General features: G+C 48.0%; 1 protein-coding gene across 1 annotated transcript in view; it reads left to right on the forward strand.

The window, feature by feature from the left end:
- KIAA1549 (KIAA1549 ortholog) overlaps nucleotides 1–17,749 on the forward strand; it is a 119,625-nt gene that overhangs the window by 68,727 nt on the left and 33,149 nt on the right. The window contains exons 10-12 of the mRNA XM_049894605.1: nucleotides 3,729–3,913; nucleotides 10,819–11,015; nucleotides 13,717–13,832. Coding sequence (XP_049750562.1) covers nucleotides 3,729–3,913; nucleotides 10,819–11,015; nucleotides 13,717–13,832 — 498 coding nt within the window. The remainder of the gene's footprint in view (nucleotides 1–3,728; nucleotides 3,914–10,818; nucleotides 11,016–13,716; nucleotides 13,833–17,749) is intronic.

The raw sequence follows: 17,749 nt of genomic DNA on the forward strand, positions 1-17,749 counted from the left end.
GAGTTTACCCAGTGGCAGCTCAGAAGAAAGGTCTGGCAATCTGCTTTCAAAAAACCAGCCATTGAAAACCCTGTGGAGCGGTTCTACTCTGATACACATGGGGTCACCATGAGTTGGAGTTGACACAATAACAACTTTTTTTTTTAAATTAACTTGAATATCTTTCCCCTCCTCCTGTACTACTTTTCTATTTAAAATTTGTTTTACATAAATGAGGTGTTGGCTCTGTATTTATTCCAAAATTGTGTGTGTCCTGTTTTGAACGTCGGTGGGGACGGTGAGTCATACAGGAAACCGGGCGGTGGCCTCTGGGTTTATTGGCTCCTCCAAGGTCTTTAACACAAAGAGTCCTTGGTCCTCACCCTTTCCATCCTCGGTCCCCACCCTATCCTCACACCGCTCCACAATTTGGAAAGAGGTGTTTTGATATTTCTTTATTATTACTGGCAGGCGCTTGACTCCTGACCCCCTTTCAGTGGTTCCTCTCAGCACCTCACTTTCTTCTCCAAGTCACAGATTTGCTATATTTAGAATTAAGAAACAGGAAAGGCGTAGATGAGGGTGTTTCTCTAAGTACACCTTCATGAGTCAGGCGTTTTTTTTAAAAAATATATTTCATTTATTTTTGGTGGCGATATACACAACCAAACATACATCCATTCTCGATTTCTACATGAACAGCTCAGTGACACTGGTTACCTGCTTCACATGGTGTCACATTCCCACTGTCTCCACCCAGACGGTTTCTTCACCACTAACTTAGGCTCTCTGCCCCTTAAGTCCTCATCGCAGCTTTAGATGGACGGTTATCAGTTTAAACTCATGTGGATCATTCTTAGTAAGAGCACAATGCTCCAGGCAAACATTGTGTATAATTAGGCTGAACTTGTTTAGTTTAACGATGGCTTCATGGGATAGTTTTGGTTCAAGGTTTAAAGATTCTTTCTGGGCATTAGATTTGGGGGTTCCCCCGGTCTCAGCGGCTCCAGTAAGTCTGGTTTCCATGTGAGCGTCAAGTTCTGTTCCACGCTTTTCCTCCTTTTGATCAAGACCCATCTGTTGAGTCCGACTGTTATTTTAATGTCAGTGTTTTTCTCTCTGAGATGGAGAGAGCAGTCCCAGTAAGAATGCGGTGAAACCTGTTTCCAGCGGTAGAGATAAGTCAATGTTTAGAAAGAATTCAAGAATCAGAGAATATGGAAAAATGCTTTATACAGAGCGCGTAGGAGTCAAAGGCAGTTTTAAAAAATGACAGCTACGAAATTATCCTCTATCGTGGAAGGCTCCTTGTGAAGTCTGTACTTGTCCCTTGAAGCAGCCAGCATGAGGGCTGGTGGCCGCTTCTTGATTATATAGATGACTGGAGCGCTTAAGCAAAGAAACTTTGGTGGCTTGTGTTCATATATTTGAGATACAATGGCATATTATTCTGTTTCAAAGAAGTGAGAATAACAGAGCCTTTATTTACATTTCTACCTATATGACGTTTCTGACTATACGGCAGGTACCCCACGCCAGTTAAGCACTTTGCTGTTGTTGTGGGGTGCTGTCAAGTCAATTTTTACTCATAGTGACCCCATATGACAGAGTAGAACTGCCCCACAGGGTTTTCTTGGCTGTAATCTTTATGGGAGCAGATTTCCAGGTCTTTTCTCCCATGGAGCTGCTGGGTGAGTTCAAACCACCAACCTTTAGGTGAGCAGCTGAGCGTTTAATCGTTACACACTTTATCTTTTAAAAAAAGATGGATCGCGCATGGTGAATGTAATTAATGCCACTGAATCGTGCACTTCAAAATAGTTAAAATGGCAAACGTTTTGTTAAGTATATTTTACTACTATATAAAAGAAATAAAAGATTGACTGCATCGGGCCATGGTCAAGCCTGAGTCTACTTCCATCTGCTTTTGCTCCCTACCTTCTTCTGGTCCTCGGATCATACTGGGATCTTGGGTGGTGGGGAGAGGAAGCTCGGCCAAGAGCAGGCCAGTCCAGAAGCAGCCTCCAGGATACCAGTGTCAGGGCCTAGTTTTGACCCTTCTCTGTGTCTTCTGGGAGTCCCTGGGTGGTGCAAACAGTTAAGCACTCGACTACTAACTGAAAGGTTGGTGGTTCAAATCCACTCAGAGGTACCCCAGAAGACAGGCTTGGCAATCTGCTTCTAAAGGGTCACAGCCTCGAAAACCCTATGATGTTGTTGTTGTGTGCCGTCAAGTTGATTCTGACTCATAGAGTCCCTGTATGACAGGGTAGAACTGCCCCAGAGGGTTTCCTAGGCGGTAATCTTCACAGGGGCAAATCTCCAGGCGTTCTGTCCTCCAGAGCTGCTGGTGGGTCCCACCCGCCACCTTTTGGTTATCAGCCGAGCACTTAACCATTGCGCCACCAGGGCTCCTTTTGAAAATCCAATGGAGCAGTTCTATTCTGCACACATGGGGTCGCCATGAGTGAGAATCAGCTTGACAGCAACTAACGCCAACAAGAAGGCACTTGGAGCATGTCCTGCAGGCTCTGCTGTCATTTGTCCCTCTCTCCTGGTGTGTGTCCGTAGTGTGCCGGCTCCCCCTTGTCAGGTCTCAGGCCTTTACCTGAACTTAAACCAGCACCAAGAATCTCTTCCGTGGTTAACCTTCTGAGCCCCTGCAATTGGATCCTATAGCAGGTGTTACCTTCAGAGGAGATGAAAAGAGCATAAGCCAGTCCCTGCCCACGGGGACCAAGATGCTCTTGGAAAGACAAGACTTCTAGTTGTGGCAGTTTTCATGAGCAGAGGCGTGGAGCATGTCAAGATGATAAATTTCTGTAATAAAATGCATTTAAAAGAATAGTAAGTTTCCATTTGCAGGGCAAAGACAACAGTACAAAAGCAGTTAGAAGAGGGAGCCGTGGGCGTGTCAGGGAGACATTTTCACGGGGTGGCCTTAAAGAATGTGGGAGGGGGGTGCATTTTAGTTTCCAAAGCTTTGTGACTGGAGCCTTTGGGGTAGGGGTGCTGGGTCCTGTGAGGGGTGAGCCCGGCTGAGGAGGCAATCAGAAGGACGAGGAGTCCAGGCACGATCATCCAGGGCCAGAAGGGTGAGGGGCTGCAGGTTCAACAGGAGTCAGGGTCGGTGTAACGGGATTTGGAGATTAGGAGACCAGTTGTCCTGAGCTGAGCTGACAGGGACCTTCCACAGAAAAAGGCAGTCAGTAAATGAGTTAAGAAGGAATTGTGGACGTCATTCTGAGTGAAGTAAGGCAAACACAAGAGGAGAAATACTGTGTGCTCTCACTTGTAAGTGATACCTAGAACAGACAGATGTTTATTAGCGGTCCCCAGGGGCGGGTGGAGGGGGAAGGGAGTTGTTGCTTACTGGCACTGACTTTCTGTTAAGGGTAAGGGAAAAACTTGGGACCGGAGAGTGGTGGTGGGTGTACAACCTTGTGAACATAATTCATGTCACTGAATCGTCCATGTAAAAATGGTTGAGAAGGCAAATGTTTTGTTATATATATTTTACCACGATTAAAAAAAAAAATGATGAGAACACCATTGAACAACTTCATAACAATACATCTGAAAGTATAAAAGAAGTGGCCACCTTCCTAAAAAATAAAACTTCACAGAATTAACTCAAAAGAAGATAGCCTGAATAATCCTGGCACACAGTAGGTACCCAATGAATGTTTGCTGGATACGGTTTTTGAATAAACAAGGACTCATGGCAGCTCATTCTTCCTTGCCTGCAGCGGTGGACAGAGTGAGGAGGCCGTCCATGGAGTCACAAAGCAACAACCTCTGGGTCATCGTGGGCGTGGTCATCCCGGTACTCGTGGTCACAGTGATCCTGGTCATCCTCTACTGGAAACTCTGCCGCACGGACAAGCTGGACTTCCAGCCTGACACCGTGGCCAACATTCAGCAGCGCCAGAAGGTAAGAGGTGCAAACCCCAGTGTTCACACGTACCATCTGGAGGGGGGCAGGGGCAGGGACAGTGTCTTAGGCTGGGTATTCTAGGAAGCAAAACCGGTGTGTGTATGTGTATACCCAGTGCCGTTGAGTCGATTCTGACTCGTAGCGACCCTATGAGACAGAACTGCCCCATAGAGTTCCCAAGGAGCACTTGGCGGATTCAAACTGCCGACCCTTTGGTTAGCAGCCGTAGCACTTAACCACTATGCCACCTATGCACATATATATAGAGAGAGAAAGCACACACAAGAGAGATTTATATCAAGGAAATGGCTCATGTGGTTGTAGAGGCTGAAGAGTCCCCAGTCCGTGGGTCCTGCTGGAGGCTGCTCCTGACTCACGTAGCTGCAGAGGCTGATGAACCCAGATTGGCAGGGAAGCTGGCAGGCCACTGGCTCACAGGCTGCAGAGGCAGGTAAACTGGTAGCTCAAGTCCCAAGTGCTGGAGGTCAGATGAACAGGAGCCAGATGCAGGATCCAGAGCAAGGAAAAGCCTGTGAGCATTGCCAGAAAGCCCATCTATATTGGATGCAGGCCACACCCCCAAGGAAATGCCCTATCAACCGATTGACTGCTCACAACAGATCTCATCATGGAGAAAAAAAAAACCCATTGCCATCGAGTCCATTCCGACTCATAGCGACCCTATAGGACAGAGTAGAATTGCCACATAGAGTTTCCAAGGAGCGCCTGGTGGATTTGAACCGCCGACGTTTTGGTTAGCAACTGTAGCACTTAACCACTACGCCACCAGGGTTTTCTCCTCATGGAGGTAATCAGATTATATCAGATCTCATCATGGAGGTGATTGCATCATTGCATGACTGCCAAACCACAGCATACCTGCCAAACCACTGAGAATCATGGCCCAGTCCAGTGGACACAGTCTTAACCACCACGGGTGGATGAGTTTGGGCTCCTGGTACTGAAGGACAAGGGAGAGGGCTGTTAACGAAATCTTTTGGCTTTAACGATGGTGTCCCTTTGCCTTCGTGTCTGGTTACTGAAGCCCCAGTTAACCTGTAGTATTAAATGTATTCCAAGAACCCAAGGCTGTGTAAAGCTTTAGCAATGCTGTACGTTCTCGGTTCTACTGTGATTTTATTTTGGGAAGGTCAGTTGGGAGATTATGTCCATTCTATCTATGCATGAACTCTGATCCGCTTAAAAAAAAAAAAAGCTGCCATCAAGTCGAGTCCGACTCACGGCAACCCCATGTGTGTCAGAGTAGAACTGTGCTCCATGGGGTTTTCAATGGCTGATTTTTGGCCTTTCTTCTGAGGCACTTCTGTGTGGCTAACTGAAAGGTTGGAGGTTTGGGGACAGGTTCATGTGCTGCAGGCATTTAGCACAGGCCATGTGCCAGTGTGTGCTGACCAGGCTGCCGTATTTGTCAACATAGACCCTCTATGGTGGTTCGGGGCAGGATCCTCACCCTCCACGCAGGAGACCCGAGTTCAACTCTGGCAGTGTACCTCACACATAGCCACCACCTGGCTGTCAGCCGACGCTTGCACGTTGCTGTGGTGCTGATCAGATTTCCGCGAAGCTTCCAGACTCAGACAGACTGGGAAGAGAGGCCTGGTGATCTACTTCTGAAAACCACCCAGTGCAAACCCTATAGATCATAATGGTCTGGTTGGCAACTGATCATGGGGCTGTGTAGGACCGGCAGCGTTTCATTCTACTGTGCATCGGTTTGTCATGTGTCGGGCTGACTTGGTGGCAGGTAACAATGACAGTCCTCTGTGCGTCTTACAAATTTAGAGGGCTCACTTTAAACATTGGATTTTTTAAAAAAAGCAAGCAAGAGGCAAAAGAACACGGAATAAAGAATTGCCCTATTAACCTTTTAATTTTATTAACTTGCCGCTGATTGTCTTGGTACGAAAAATTCTGCAAATTATAAACCTAGACCTGTCAAATGCAACAGCAAGTCTATTTTTTCTTTGTCTTGCTATGAAGGGCATTATTTGTTCTTACGAATTAAAAACAACAACAACAAAAGGCAAAATCTTGATTAGATTGCAAATTTATGCTTATCAACTCTATTAGAAACACTTTATACGTTGCTATAATACCTCTTACCTAGATTCACTTACTATTTACGTCGTCTGCTGAGGTCGCTTTATTGCTGTTGGTGCCGTGCTAGTGAATGGCTCGGAAACGTTGTGGAAGGAAGTACTTGGTATACTAAATGATTCATAGAGTGAATTTCATTGTGGTAAGAACAACAATGGGTTTGGAAATGTTTTTGTTCTGGTAAAAGAATATTGTTTTAGGGAGATTTAACCAAGTGTAGAAGGTTACATTTTGATCTTTTGTGTTTTGAACTTTCTAACATAAACACTCCTTGGGGAAGCCCACCCATTATCTATTATTTCAGTGAACTCCCAGAGGGCAACATCTCTTGCTTTCAAACCAGGGTATCCCCCAAGTTTGCTCCTTTGCCCACTTTTAGTTTCCAAATAGGTTTGTGCCTCCTGCCCCCTAAAAACCCATTGCCATCGAATCAATTCTGACTCCTGGCGACCCCACATGCTACAGAGTAGGACTGTGCTCCATAGGGTTTTCTAGGCTGTAATCGTTACAGAAGCAGGTTGCCAGGACTTTCTTCCACAGGGCCACTGGAAGGATTAGAATCACCCACCTTTAGGTTAGTGGTCGAGTGCAAACTCTGTGCCACCCAAGTGGAAAGGGTTTTAGGTGGAACTCCCGGCCCTTGGAGTTGCTCTTTTCCTTCAGGTGCTACAAGGATTTGTGCATCGATGTTAATGACATATTTACAGGGAAGGTCTGTGTGGGGGATGCCCCCAGACCAGGACTGTCTCCCCGGACTTTGGGAAGGCATAGCCCCGCAGGCCCTTCCGGACCTCGCTCTTGTGTTGATGACACAGTAAATGCCAAGTCGACCTTGTCGTGTGTTGGTTAATAGGAAAAGGATGGTCGTCAATTGGTTCAAACGTAGGCATTTCATTCCCCCAGCGTCTTTCCTGCTTGCGGGGCTTTCTGCTTTAGTTCTCTCCATTCTGCTCTCTCCACACCCTGACGCCACTCACCACTGCTCTCCGAAATCCCTTCGCAAGTCCCAGAGCTACAGACATCTGGAAACTTAAAACCAACACCCCTCCCCCTTGTAGCTAGAAGGGAACTCTTCCATTGTCTGCCGCAGGGTGCTCTTACTTCCAATAATATAGGGGGAAAAAAAAGCCCTGTATCCTCCTTATCCTTCTTATAGAAGAGCTCTGGTGGCACAGTGGTTAAGTGCTCGGCTGCTAACCTGTAGTTCTATAGGATCGATATGAGTTGGAATCGACTCGACAGCAAAAGGTTTGTTTTTGGTTGAGTACATCTGGGAGTCCCAGGCTGGTGCAAACAGTTAATGGTTTAAAAAGTCTGGCCACCTACTTTTGAAATATCAGTCATTGAAAACCCTGTGGAGCACAGTCCTACTCTGACACTCATGGGCTCACCATCAGTCGGAGTTGGCTAGACAGCAACTGTTTAGGAGGCACAGTGGTTAAGTACTCGGCTACTGGAGGTTCGAGTCCACCCAGAGGTGCCCTGGACAAAAGTCCTGGAGATCTACTTCCTAAACATCAGCCACTGCAAACCCCGTGGAGCACAGTTCTACTCCGACTCACAGGGAGCTATGGGAGCATGGGGGATGGGAAGCCAGCCCCTGTAGGCCGTGGGGACAGGAACAACTTTGGAGAGGGAGGAACGTTTGGCCTAAAGCTTAAGGGTTGGGGAGAGGAAGCCAGGTGAAGTGGGCCCAGGCAAGGGGAGTGGCAAGGAGTTCAGAAAACGTGGAGCCCAGGTTGTATGCAGACCAAGGCGCCCCGAAGTCAGCAAGGGCCAGATCCTGAAGGGGTGCTGTCTTACCGCCTAGCACTGGTGCTGCTGTAGCGGAAATACCACAGGTGGTGGCTTTAAGTATCAGAAATTAATTTTCTCACAGGTCAGGAGGCTAAAAGTCTGAAATCAGGGCACCAGTGATAGGGGAAGGTTCTCTGTCAGCTCTGGGGGAAGGCCCTTCAGCGTCTGTTGCCCTGGTGACCCGGGCTCCTTGTTGACCCTCGTGTGGCAGCTCTTCCCCGTGTGTGCTTGTTCCTGTGTCGGACATGCTCCTTTTACCCCTCTGAAGTGCTTAGGTGTCAGATACACCCGTCGCTGCTTTGCCCTCACTAACATAACAGAGAAAACCCTCCTTCCAAATGGGATCACACCCACAGGTATAGGGTTAGGATTCCCACATGCACTCTGGGGGACACAATGCAATCCATAAAGCCTGTGGGCTGTGGGGACCCTCGGGGGTTGGCCAGCAGAGGAGCACTGTGGACATGTTTCTGTCTGGAAGGGTCACCTGGGGAGGCCGTGTGGATGAGGACCTGAAGAGAAGCTGGAGAGGCTTTCCTTTCATCTCAGCCACACTGCGCTAGGCCCTGCTGGCGGTGCTGGACTCTGCAAGGGTCCTTGTGACGCCCATCGTGTCCCAGTTCACCACGTTCCTCCAGTCTGCTCACCTGCTGACCCGGTCTTGCTCTGTCCTGTGAGTGGGGACACTCCTCCAAGCCCCAGGACCACAGTGCTGGGCCCCACCGCACACAGGCAGCCGGCAGTCACTCTGCCTCAGCTTCGATCCCTAAACGGGAACCTTAAGGCGATTATGGTGGCCTTTCATGAACCACACGATCCAATAACAAATGCTTGCAATGGCAGCCCCTTTGTGGCTGCAGATGTTTATTCAGCTCCGTGGTGTCTATTGTTATCTTAACTGCTCCTTCCCAGCGGGCCAGGCTGACCTAAGTCCTGGGGTCTTCCCTGTGTCTTGCTCCATCTGGGTGGCACTGTGTGTACGGCCCACATGCTTTAAACTTCGCCAGGCTTCTGGTCTTTTTACTTGGCTGACCTGCTCCACTGGGCCTCTCAGGTCATGCACAGCTTATTCCAGTGGGGCACGGATCATGTGGCCTGTTGCCTCTGTGAGATATTAAGGAAAGAGGGAACAAAAGAGCACCCTCCTTCAGGAATAACTGTGTCCCTGTGTGAATATTGAAGGCCCTGATTCACCCTGACTCTTCTCTAAAACATTGATTGAAGCCTCCTTTGCGTGGGGACGCTGGAGGCATGGGACTAGCCAGACTTAACTCGAAGGACGTTTTTTAAAGAACTGGTCCAGAAAGTAGAGATGGAACAAAAAGACCTGCTTCCATTGCTCCTGCCTCCTCCCTCTCCAGAGCGTCTGATTCACGTCAACCCAACGTGGGCCCAGCAATCCCAGTTCTTAACCACTTTCTCCCTGGTGGCACAGGGGCTAAGAGCTCGGCTGCTAACCAACAGGTCGGCAGTTCAAATCCCGCAGCTGCTCCTTGGGAAGTTCTACTTTGTCCTATAAGGCCACTATGGGTCGGAATCGACTCAGTGGCAACGGGTTTGGTTTTCGTTTTTTTCTCCTTTTTTGTTGAATACCGTCAAGTCGATTCCGACTTAAAGCAATGCCACAGGATAGAGTAGGGCTGTCCCATGGGGTTTTCCAGGCTGTAATCTTTATGCAAGCAGGTCGCCGGGCCTTCCTGCTGCCGAGCCGCTGGGTGGGTTTAAACCACCAACCTTAAGGGAGTATGTATGAGCTAGGGAAGGGAAGAGAACCCAGCCACGGGTCTGTTGTGCCTGGACTGAGGGAGTCGGCCAGCACCAGCCTTTTGAATTGCCTTTTTTACTCGCTGTCCCGGAGGTTTCTATACCTCAGGCTGAGCCTGCCTGGGTGAGAGGTGGGCCTCCTGCCCTCTGTGGAGTGGGGAAGAGAACGGTGGCAGCAGGCACGCTCTCGGAAAAATCCGGAGCTCAGCATCTGGGCCTGCACTCTCCCAGGAAGGGTTTGTGTACCCCGGGGGTTCAGGTCGCCCAGGTGAGGTCTCGAGGGTGAGGGGATAGACACATCCTGGTGGCTGCTGAGGCGGGGGCCGTGGAGGGAGGGAGGGCAAGCCCAGGCTCGTCATTGGCGGGCAGGTGCCCAGACTGCCCACGTGGCAAAGGTGCCTGCTCAGGCAACACAACCTTCTATTTCATTGATTTAGAAAATACAGGCACGTCAGTCTTTGCCCCTTCTGTTTCCAGGCAACATCTTTGTAAACTATATTCGCGGTGACTTTTATCACCCTCTGCTGGCGTGAATCAGTTTGGCATTTATCCTAGATTTTTAGAGTACAGATCTCAGCCGCTGGTGCACTCACCCACCTGTGCGGAAAGTTAGCACAAATAAGACAAAACCTTTCACTGCTGTGCAGTGGGTTGTCTACAGTCGCTCCTTATGCCTGTTTGGCCTTTGTGTTTTGACTGATTGGTCTCCTGGTGTGGGAGACAGCCTGATTGGGGAGCGTTGGTCTGTACATGAGGCTCCTTTGAGGAGACCCATTGGGGCAACTGTTTATTTGCAGTTTATTTCCCTATGTGGTGCACACGGTTAATGTGCTCAGCTGCTAACCAAAAGGTTAGGGGTCCAAGTCCACCTGGGGTGCCTCAGAAGAAAGGCCTGGCAATCTACTTCCAAAAAATCCGCCATTGAAAACCCTATGGAGTGCAGTTCTACTCCGACTCACACGGGGTCACCATGAGCCAGAGTTGACTCGACGGCAGCTGGTGCCCTTGTTTAATCTTGCGGCAAAGCTTCTTTCGTTCCCTCCGACCCTGGGTAGCAAGAGTACCCGGCACACAGTCGGCGTTCCGGAGATCGCTGTTGAAGTGGGTGGTGAATTGCAAATACAGTTCGGGGTCAGAAGTTGTGCTCCTCGTGTCAGCAGCCCTCTGTTACAGTCCTTGGATTCTGGAGTTACTGTCCGTTTGTGTGTGTGTGTGTTTTCTAGTTGCAGATTCCTAGTGTGAAGGGCTTTGATTTTGCCAAGCAGCACCTGGGCCAGCACAATAAAGATGACATATTGATCATCCACGAGCCAGTGCCCCCTCCAGGACCTGTGAAGGACCACACCCCACCCTCCGAGAATGGAGACGTGCCCAGCCCCCAGGCCAAGGTTCCCACCAAGAGCCTCCGCCACAGAGGAAGGTAGGCCTGGACATCTGGGTAGCTCCCTCCTTGCCAAGTGTGTTTCTCTTTTAGTTTCTCAGTTTCCAATACCTGAAGGACTCATGGTGAGCTCTGTCCTGAGTCTTCCACCTTAGAGTCGACGATGGTTTGCCCAAGGTCACCCCTGAGCCCAAGATTGGTTTTGATCCCCTGTAAAGATGCCAAGGAGCCCCCGGATAGTGCAAACAGTTAAGCACTTGACTACTAGCAGAAGGGTTGGCAGCTTGAACTTACCCAGCAGTGCCTTGGGAGAAAGGCCTGGTGACCTGCTTCTGAAAGGTCACAGCGTTGAAAGCCCTATGGGGCAGTTCTACTCTGCATGCATGGGGTCGCCACGAGTCGAAATTGACTTGACAGCAACTAACAACTACAATAAAGGATGCTGAAGGGGAGGGTAGATTTCTCTCCCAAGAGTGTTTAAGGTGAGGGAGCACTCTGGGGTACTTTGGGGTCCCCCCAGGGCTTGATTACAGCTGGACCAGCTTTTGGGTTTTATTCTGAGCATACCAGACCCTCTGGAGATAATATCAGAAATAACGTATAAAAGGTGCTTGGCAGGTAGTAGTGTCTCTGCCCTTGGCACGGTGCAGCTGCCCGGGACATCACTCATCTGTCTGCAGGGGACCTTCGTTGTGTTGTCCTGTTCTTGCTTTGCTCTCTCCCACTGCCTGCTGTCCCCCTAGTTAGCACATTAGCACAGGACCCTTTAGCGCCTCCTCTCCACCTAGCTCCCCACCCCCAAACTTCATTTCCATCTCTCTGATCAAAATCAAGGACACTTGGTGACAGCCTCCTGGAAGTCTCTTCTCTCCCTCTGATCCTGGGAGAAGGGCCGGGGCTGTGCTGAAGAAGTTCAAGTTCAGAATCAGATTTTGTCAAGTGGACATTAGATCAGAGCACCACCAGGCTTTGGCTGCGGAAGGTGCGCGTTATCAGCCTTGCTGGGAGTTTTTGAATGCTCAACCCTGGTTACTTTCTGCTAAGAAAAAGCACGTGATCGTATCAGCATTCAGAACAGTGTCATGGTTTCTGAGTCGCCAGGAAACCCACCCCATGGTGATGGCCTACTTTTAAGAATACGTGCTAGCGTATGATCTTTAATGAAAGAAAATGAATTATGTAGAGAGATGTTACTTGCTTAATTATTTGCCGGGCTAAGAATAAATGAAACCAGTAAAGGTTATGCAATAAGGTAGCAAAATTTTATAGATTATTTTTTCTCTCCTGGCAGTCTTAGTCTCTATACATTTAGCCACAAAATCTCCATGGTCTGCATGGTTAATATAACATTTTAGCATTGCAAAGGGACACCGGAAGTCTTGGCATTTCACATTGCATTTTAAGTCAGGAAGCCCAAAGAGAAGGGGTGATAACTGATTAAGAATTTTCACTAGTCTGATGCAAGTCCAAGGAGCTCTGATGGCACAAACGATAAGCGCTTGGCTGCTAACTAAACGATTGGTGGTTCAAACCCACCCAGTGGCTCTTCGAGAGAAAGACCTGGCAATCTGCTTTTGTAAAGATTACAGCCAGGAAAACACTGTGGGGCAGATCTACTCTGTCACATGGGGTCGCTATGAGTCAGAATTGACTTGACAGCACCTAACAACAACAAGTACAACCTGAGTCCCGCAATAGTCTTGCTTTTTATATATGTAGTCGGTCTCGGTAGCGGCCATTGCCTTAGGACTGTGAGTGTAGGCTTCCCCCAAGATCGGGAGTTATTTGGGGGCTGCAGCGTGGGTGGGAGCTCTCAGGGTGACTACAGAACTTGTCCTGAGGATTCTGCAGCCCTGGCTGACCCTGTGCTAGGCCTGAACCCCGGGTCCCCTCTGCCCAGCTCACGGTGGACCCAGACTGCTGGTGGTGAAATGATCAGGGCCAGAACTGGACTTGCCCATGTAGGTGAGGGACCACCTTCCAGTCTGGTGCCAGGTTTTCCGGCAGTTGCTGCAATGCCCCTGTGGAGCCATTTACTTAGTGAGCCGTATAATGCCGTCTTCGAGAGATGACTCTGCCGTCTTAATGTGACCCTCGCAGAGAAGCAATTCTGGTGCCACTTCATTGCTGCCACTTTTGTCTGGAAGCCTGACCTCACATCCAAATCCACGCAGTCACTTCCTTTTGTTCTCTCTCTTTTGCAAAATTTAACTTAATTTTTAGTTTTTTTTTTAAACTGTGGTGAAATATACATTTAAAAAATCTGCCAACTCAACAATGTCTACATGTACAATTCGGTGACATTAATTACATTCTTCCAGTTGTGCAACCATTCTCTCTAATCTTTTCCATATCATTCCACCACCGTGAACATAAACTCATTGCCCCCTAAGCAGTGACTGCTCCTTCCCCTCCCACCCACCTCCGGGAACCACTAATAACCTTTGGTTTCTATATATTTGTTTCCTCTAAGTGAGGTTTGTCCTTTTGCAACTGACCGATTTCGTTCAGTATGATGTTTTCAAGGTTCATCCATGTTGCGGCGTGTATTAGAATGTCATTCTCTTTGTGGCTCAGCAGTATCCCATTGTGTGTGTGTTCTACATTTTGTTTAGCTGTTCACCTGTTGATGGACACTTGGGTGGTTTCCACCTCTTGGCCCTTGTGTGAAGTGCTGTGATGAACGTTGGTGTGCAGGCCGTTGTCCCTCTTACACATGTAACTTGTTTTCTGTCTGCAGAGTTTCTTCCTCGGATGCCGACTCAACTGTCAGTGAGGAGCCCAGTGAGAGGGAGGTGGGAGACAAGCCCCCCGGAGCAGTCAGCAACGGCAGGCCACCCCGCGGCCCCCAGAGCGGTCGGTGACTCTTCTCGTTCTCCCCGTTGAACGTGGTGATTCTGGGGTTCTGATAGGCTGGGGTGTACCCCACTTCACATACTAAACCTTTTCTAAAAAAATCTGTGAGATGAACATTCGTCGTTTGTGTGGAGGATTTCTCAGCATTGATGGTTACCATTGAGCATTATATCGGTGTCTGTGCTAGATGTTAGGGTTCACTGAGGTACGTTTGTGGTTAATAGCCAGGTTTCACCCTAGACGAGTCTTAACAATTTCTTCCTTGAAGGATAAGGAATCGTATAACTGAAGCCAAGGCTCAGAAACCCCTCCAAGACTCAGTGGCCACCTTCTCAGGAACCCACTCAAATATTTCCCGGCTGACCCTGTCGGAAAGCTGTTATTTATTTCTCACAGGTCTTAGCCCATTTTGTCTGGTCCTGTTCCCAGCTCACCTTCCTGCAGATCCTTTAGTGTGATCAGGTGGCTTAGCATCTTTGCATTTGCAGCCAGAAGCTATAGCTTCGTACAGGGCAGTACCAGTGCCAGTTACCATCAAGTCGGCTCCAACTCACGGTGACTCCATGTGTGTCAAAGTAGAACTGTGTTCCATAGGTTTAAAAAAAGAAATTTTTTTTTTTTTTTACTATATATTCAGTGGAAGTCTACAAAGCAAAACAGATTCCCAACCAACAATTCCTACACCTGTTGTTTACTGATATTGGTTACATTCTTCACATTGTATGGACATTCACATTATTTCTATTCTAGTTGTTCTGTTCCCACAAACCTAGTCTCACTGCTCCCCAACCTTCTCATCTATGCTTAAGAGTATTTGTTGATCATTTGGTCTCATAAATTTTTTTTTTTTTTTTGAAGAGTGCAGTACTCAAGGGTAATCTTTACTAGGCGCTAACCTGCTATTTAGCTAAAAGGTGACTTGAGGGGATAGTTTCAGTTCAAGGCTTAAAGAGTATCTCAGGGTAATAGTCTTGGGGATTCCTCCTGTCTCAGTGGGTCCAGTAAGTCTGGAGGTGTTGAAAATTTGAAGTTCAGTCCTACATTTTTCTCCCTTTCTATCAGGATCCATCTATCGTGGTCCTGATCAAAACTTATGGTAGTGGTAGCTAGGCACCATCTAGCTCTTCTGGTCTCAGCTCATGAGGCTGATTAGTCCTGTAAACTGGTCCCTCCTCCGAATTTTGCTTTTCCTTCTTTCTCTTTTGCTCCGGACAAGTAGAGACCAATAGTTGTATCCTAGATGGCTGCTTGCAAGCATTTAAGACCCCAGACGCTACTCACCAGACTAGGATGTAGAACATAAACTTTATAAACTATATTATGCCAATTGACTGAGTTGTCTCACTCCATAGGTTTTTTTTTTTTTTTTAATTTTATTGTACTTTAGGTGAAAGTTTACAGAGCAAATTAGCTTCCCATTTGGTAGTTTGTACATAAGTGTTCCATGACATTAGTTCCTTTCCCTACAGTGTGCCAGCACTCTCCGCATTTCCATCCTAGGTTCCCCTTTTCCTGTCATCCAGTTTTTCTCCCCCTTCCTGCCTTCTCATCTTTGCTTTTGGGCAAATGTTGTCCTTTTGATCTCATATAATTGATTGTTCTGAGGAACATGTTCTTCTCGGGTGTTCCTGTTTGTTTTATGGGCCTGTCTGTGGTTTGGTCTCTGGGAATGGCCTCAGTTCCAGGTCAGAAGGGTATCTTAGGGCCATAGTCTTGGGGGTTCTTTCAGCCTCTGTCAGACCCATAAGTCTGGTCTTTTTTGTGAATTTTATTTTTTGTTTTACATTTTTCTCCTGCTCTGTCCAGGACCTTCTTTTGTGATCCTAGTCAGAGTGGTCAGTAGTGGTAGCTGGGCACCATCTAGTTCTTCTGGTCTCGGGGTCTTGTAGGCTGTGGTTCATCTGGCCTCTTAGTCCTTCGGACTAATTGCTCCCTCGAGTCCTTGGTTTTCTTCATTCTCCTTTGCTCCAGACAGGAAGAGACCAGTCGTCCACTGGGCTTTCAGTGGCCAATTTTTCAGTAGTAGATTACCAGGCCTTTCTTTTAAGGTGCCTCTGGGTGTACTCAAACCTCCAACCTTTCAGTTAGCAGCTGTGTGTGTGTTAACCATTTGTATCACCAGGGACTCATGGCTTTGCAGTCCAGGTATAAAGTGAGCTTCCCTCCCATTCTAAAGGGAATTACTGTGAAACTCATGCCCTGCCATAAAACCAAGCCCAGGTCTTCCTAGAGTTGGGAGGATTCAGGTAGCAGGTTTTAGTTTAATAGGTTCCGTTCCGTGAATGTGCCAGCACGGCGGTTGTATTTGCTCGTCCTGTGTCTGTATTTCTGGGTCATGTTTCGGTAATGCAAAGATAAGTGGGGTGCCACAGGATAGTACAGTGAAACCCAAGAGAGCCGGAACGGGGCGGGACTATCAAGTTTTCTCGCTTTGACAGGGTGCAGTCTTGCCATTTTTCTATTGCCTGTTTTAGTGGAAAATGAGTTTTCCTTCTCTGACAGGATTCCGCCTTACAAAAGCTCTGGCTTTTGCAGGTTTTGCTGGGTTTTTTTTTTTTTTTATTTAAGTTTTATTATGGTAGAATGTATATAACAAAATATTTGCCATTTTACCCATTTTTAAGTGCACAATTTGGTGACATTAATTACATTCCCCGTTTGTGCTGTCACCTCCACTATCCAGGATTTCCAAAAGTTTATCACCCCAAACAGAAACTCAATACCCCTTCAGCAAGAATTCCCTGCTCTCCCCAGTCCCCGGTAACCTCTTATAAACTTTGGTCTCTGCATTTGCCTGTTGTAGATATCTCATAGAAGTGGAATCACACAACATATGTCCTTTGGTATCTCACTTATTTCACTCTGCATAATGTTTTCAAGAGTCATCCATGTCATAGTGTTTATCAAAACTTCACTTCTCTTTATGGCTGTGTAAAAATGGCGTTGGGGGGAGTGCGTCTGATCTCCTCTAGCTTCATGAGGGAGAAGGAGAATCAAGATCCACAGCCTAAGATTAATTCCTATGAGGTGGAGGTCAGACATCCCTCCACTCTCCAACCTTTTTACCAATTCTGACACCAGCCGTCCCTCCCACGGCACTCTCTACTTCTCTGCTGGGTGCCATAATTTATTGCAGTGGCCACACAGAACTCACAGACAATACTCATGATTGTCAGGTTTGTTAGGGAAGTAACAGGTTACAGTTCATGTTCAGGAATGTTCAGGGTACAGTTCTTCTATCGGGACAGCCTCTTCTCAGCTGTGTCCTCAGGCAGGTCTCTCTCTGGCCCTCAGCTCCTCAGCCCGCCTCTGCCCCACTCGGGCAAGTGTTACAAAGCTCTTTTAGCACTGCTGTTAAGTGCCCGGAGGCACCCCACTCTGCCAGTAAGCCTTGTGCCCAAAGTCACTCAGCTCTCTGCTCCATGGGCCGGGAAGCCGACCACACCGTCTCCTGCCGGTCTCCTGGTCCTGCTGCCTCTCTCTGTCTTCCATGTTACAGCGACTCTCTCTCTCAATCTCTTTCTCTCTGTATCCCCCTTTAAGCCTAGCAGGATGGCAAAACTGACCAATCCCTTTGTTAGGTTTCCATACACCTTATTTGCATAGTCCCACCCCCACAAGGGTGCCATGCCCCCCTCATTTACATTATTAGCAAGCTGTCCGATCCCCTTGGTGGTCACAAGCACCTCATTTGCGTAGTCCCACCCAGTCATTTGGTGAGAGTTACAAAGGCTATGACTAGAAGGGCCATATGAAGTAATTCATTGCATTGCAGGCTGAATAATATTCCATTGTGTGGACAGAGCACATTGCGTTTATCCATTCATCTGTTGGTGGATACCTGGGTGGTTTCCAGTTTGTGGCTATTGTGGGTAATGCTGCAATGAACCATGGTGCACAAGTATCTGTTTGAGTCT

The sequence above is a fragment of the Elephas maximus genome, chromosome 8 (assembly GCF_024166365.1).
Source record: "Elephas maximus indicus isolate mEleMax1 chromosome 8, mEleMax1 primary haplotype, whole genome shotgun sequence".
NCBI lineage: Eukaryota > Metazoa > Chordata > Mammalia > Proboscidea > Elephantidae > Elephas > Elephas maximus.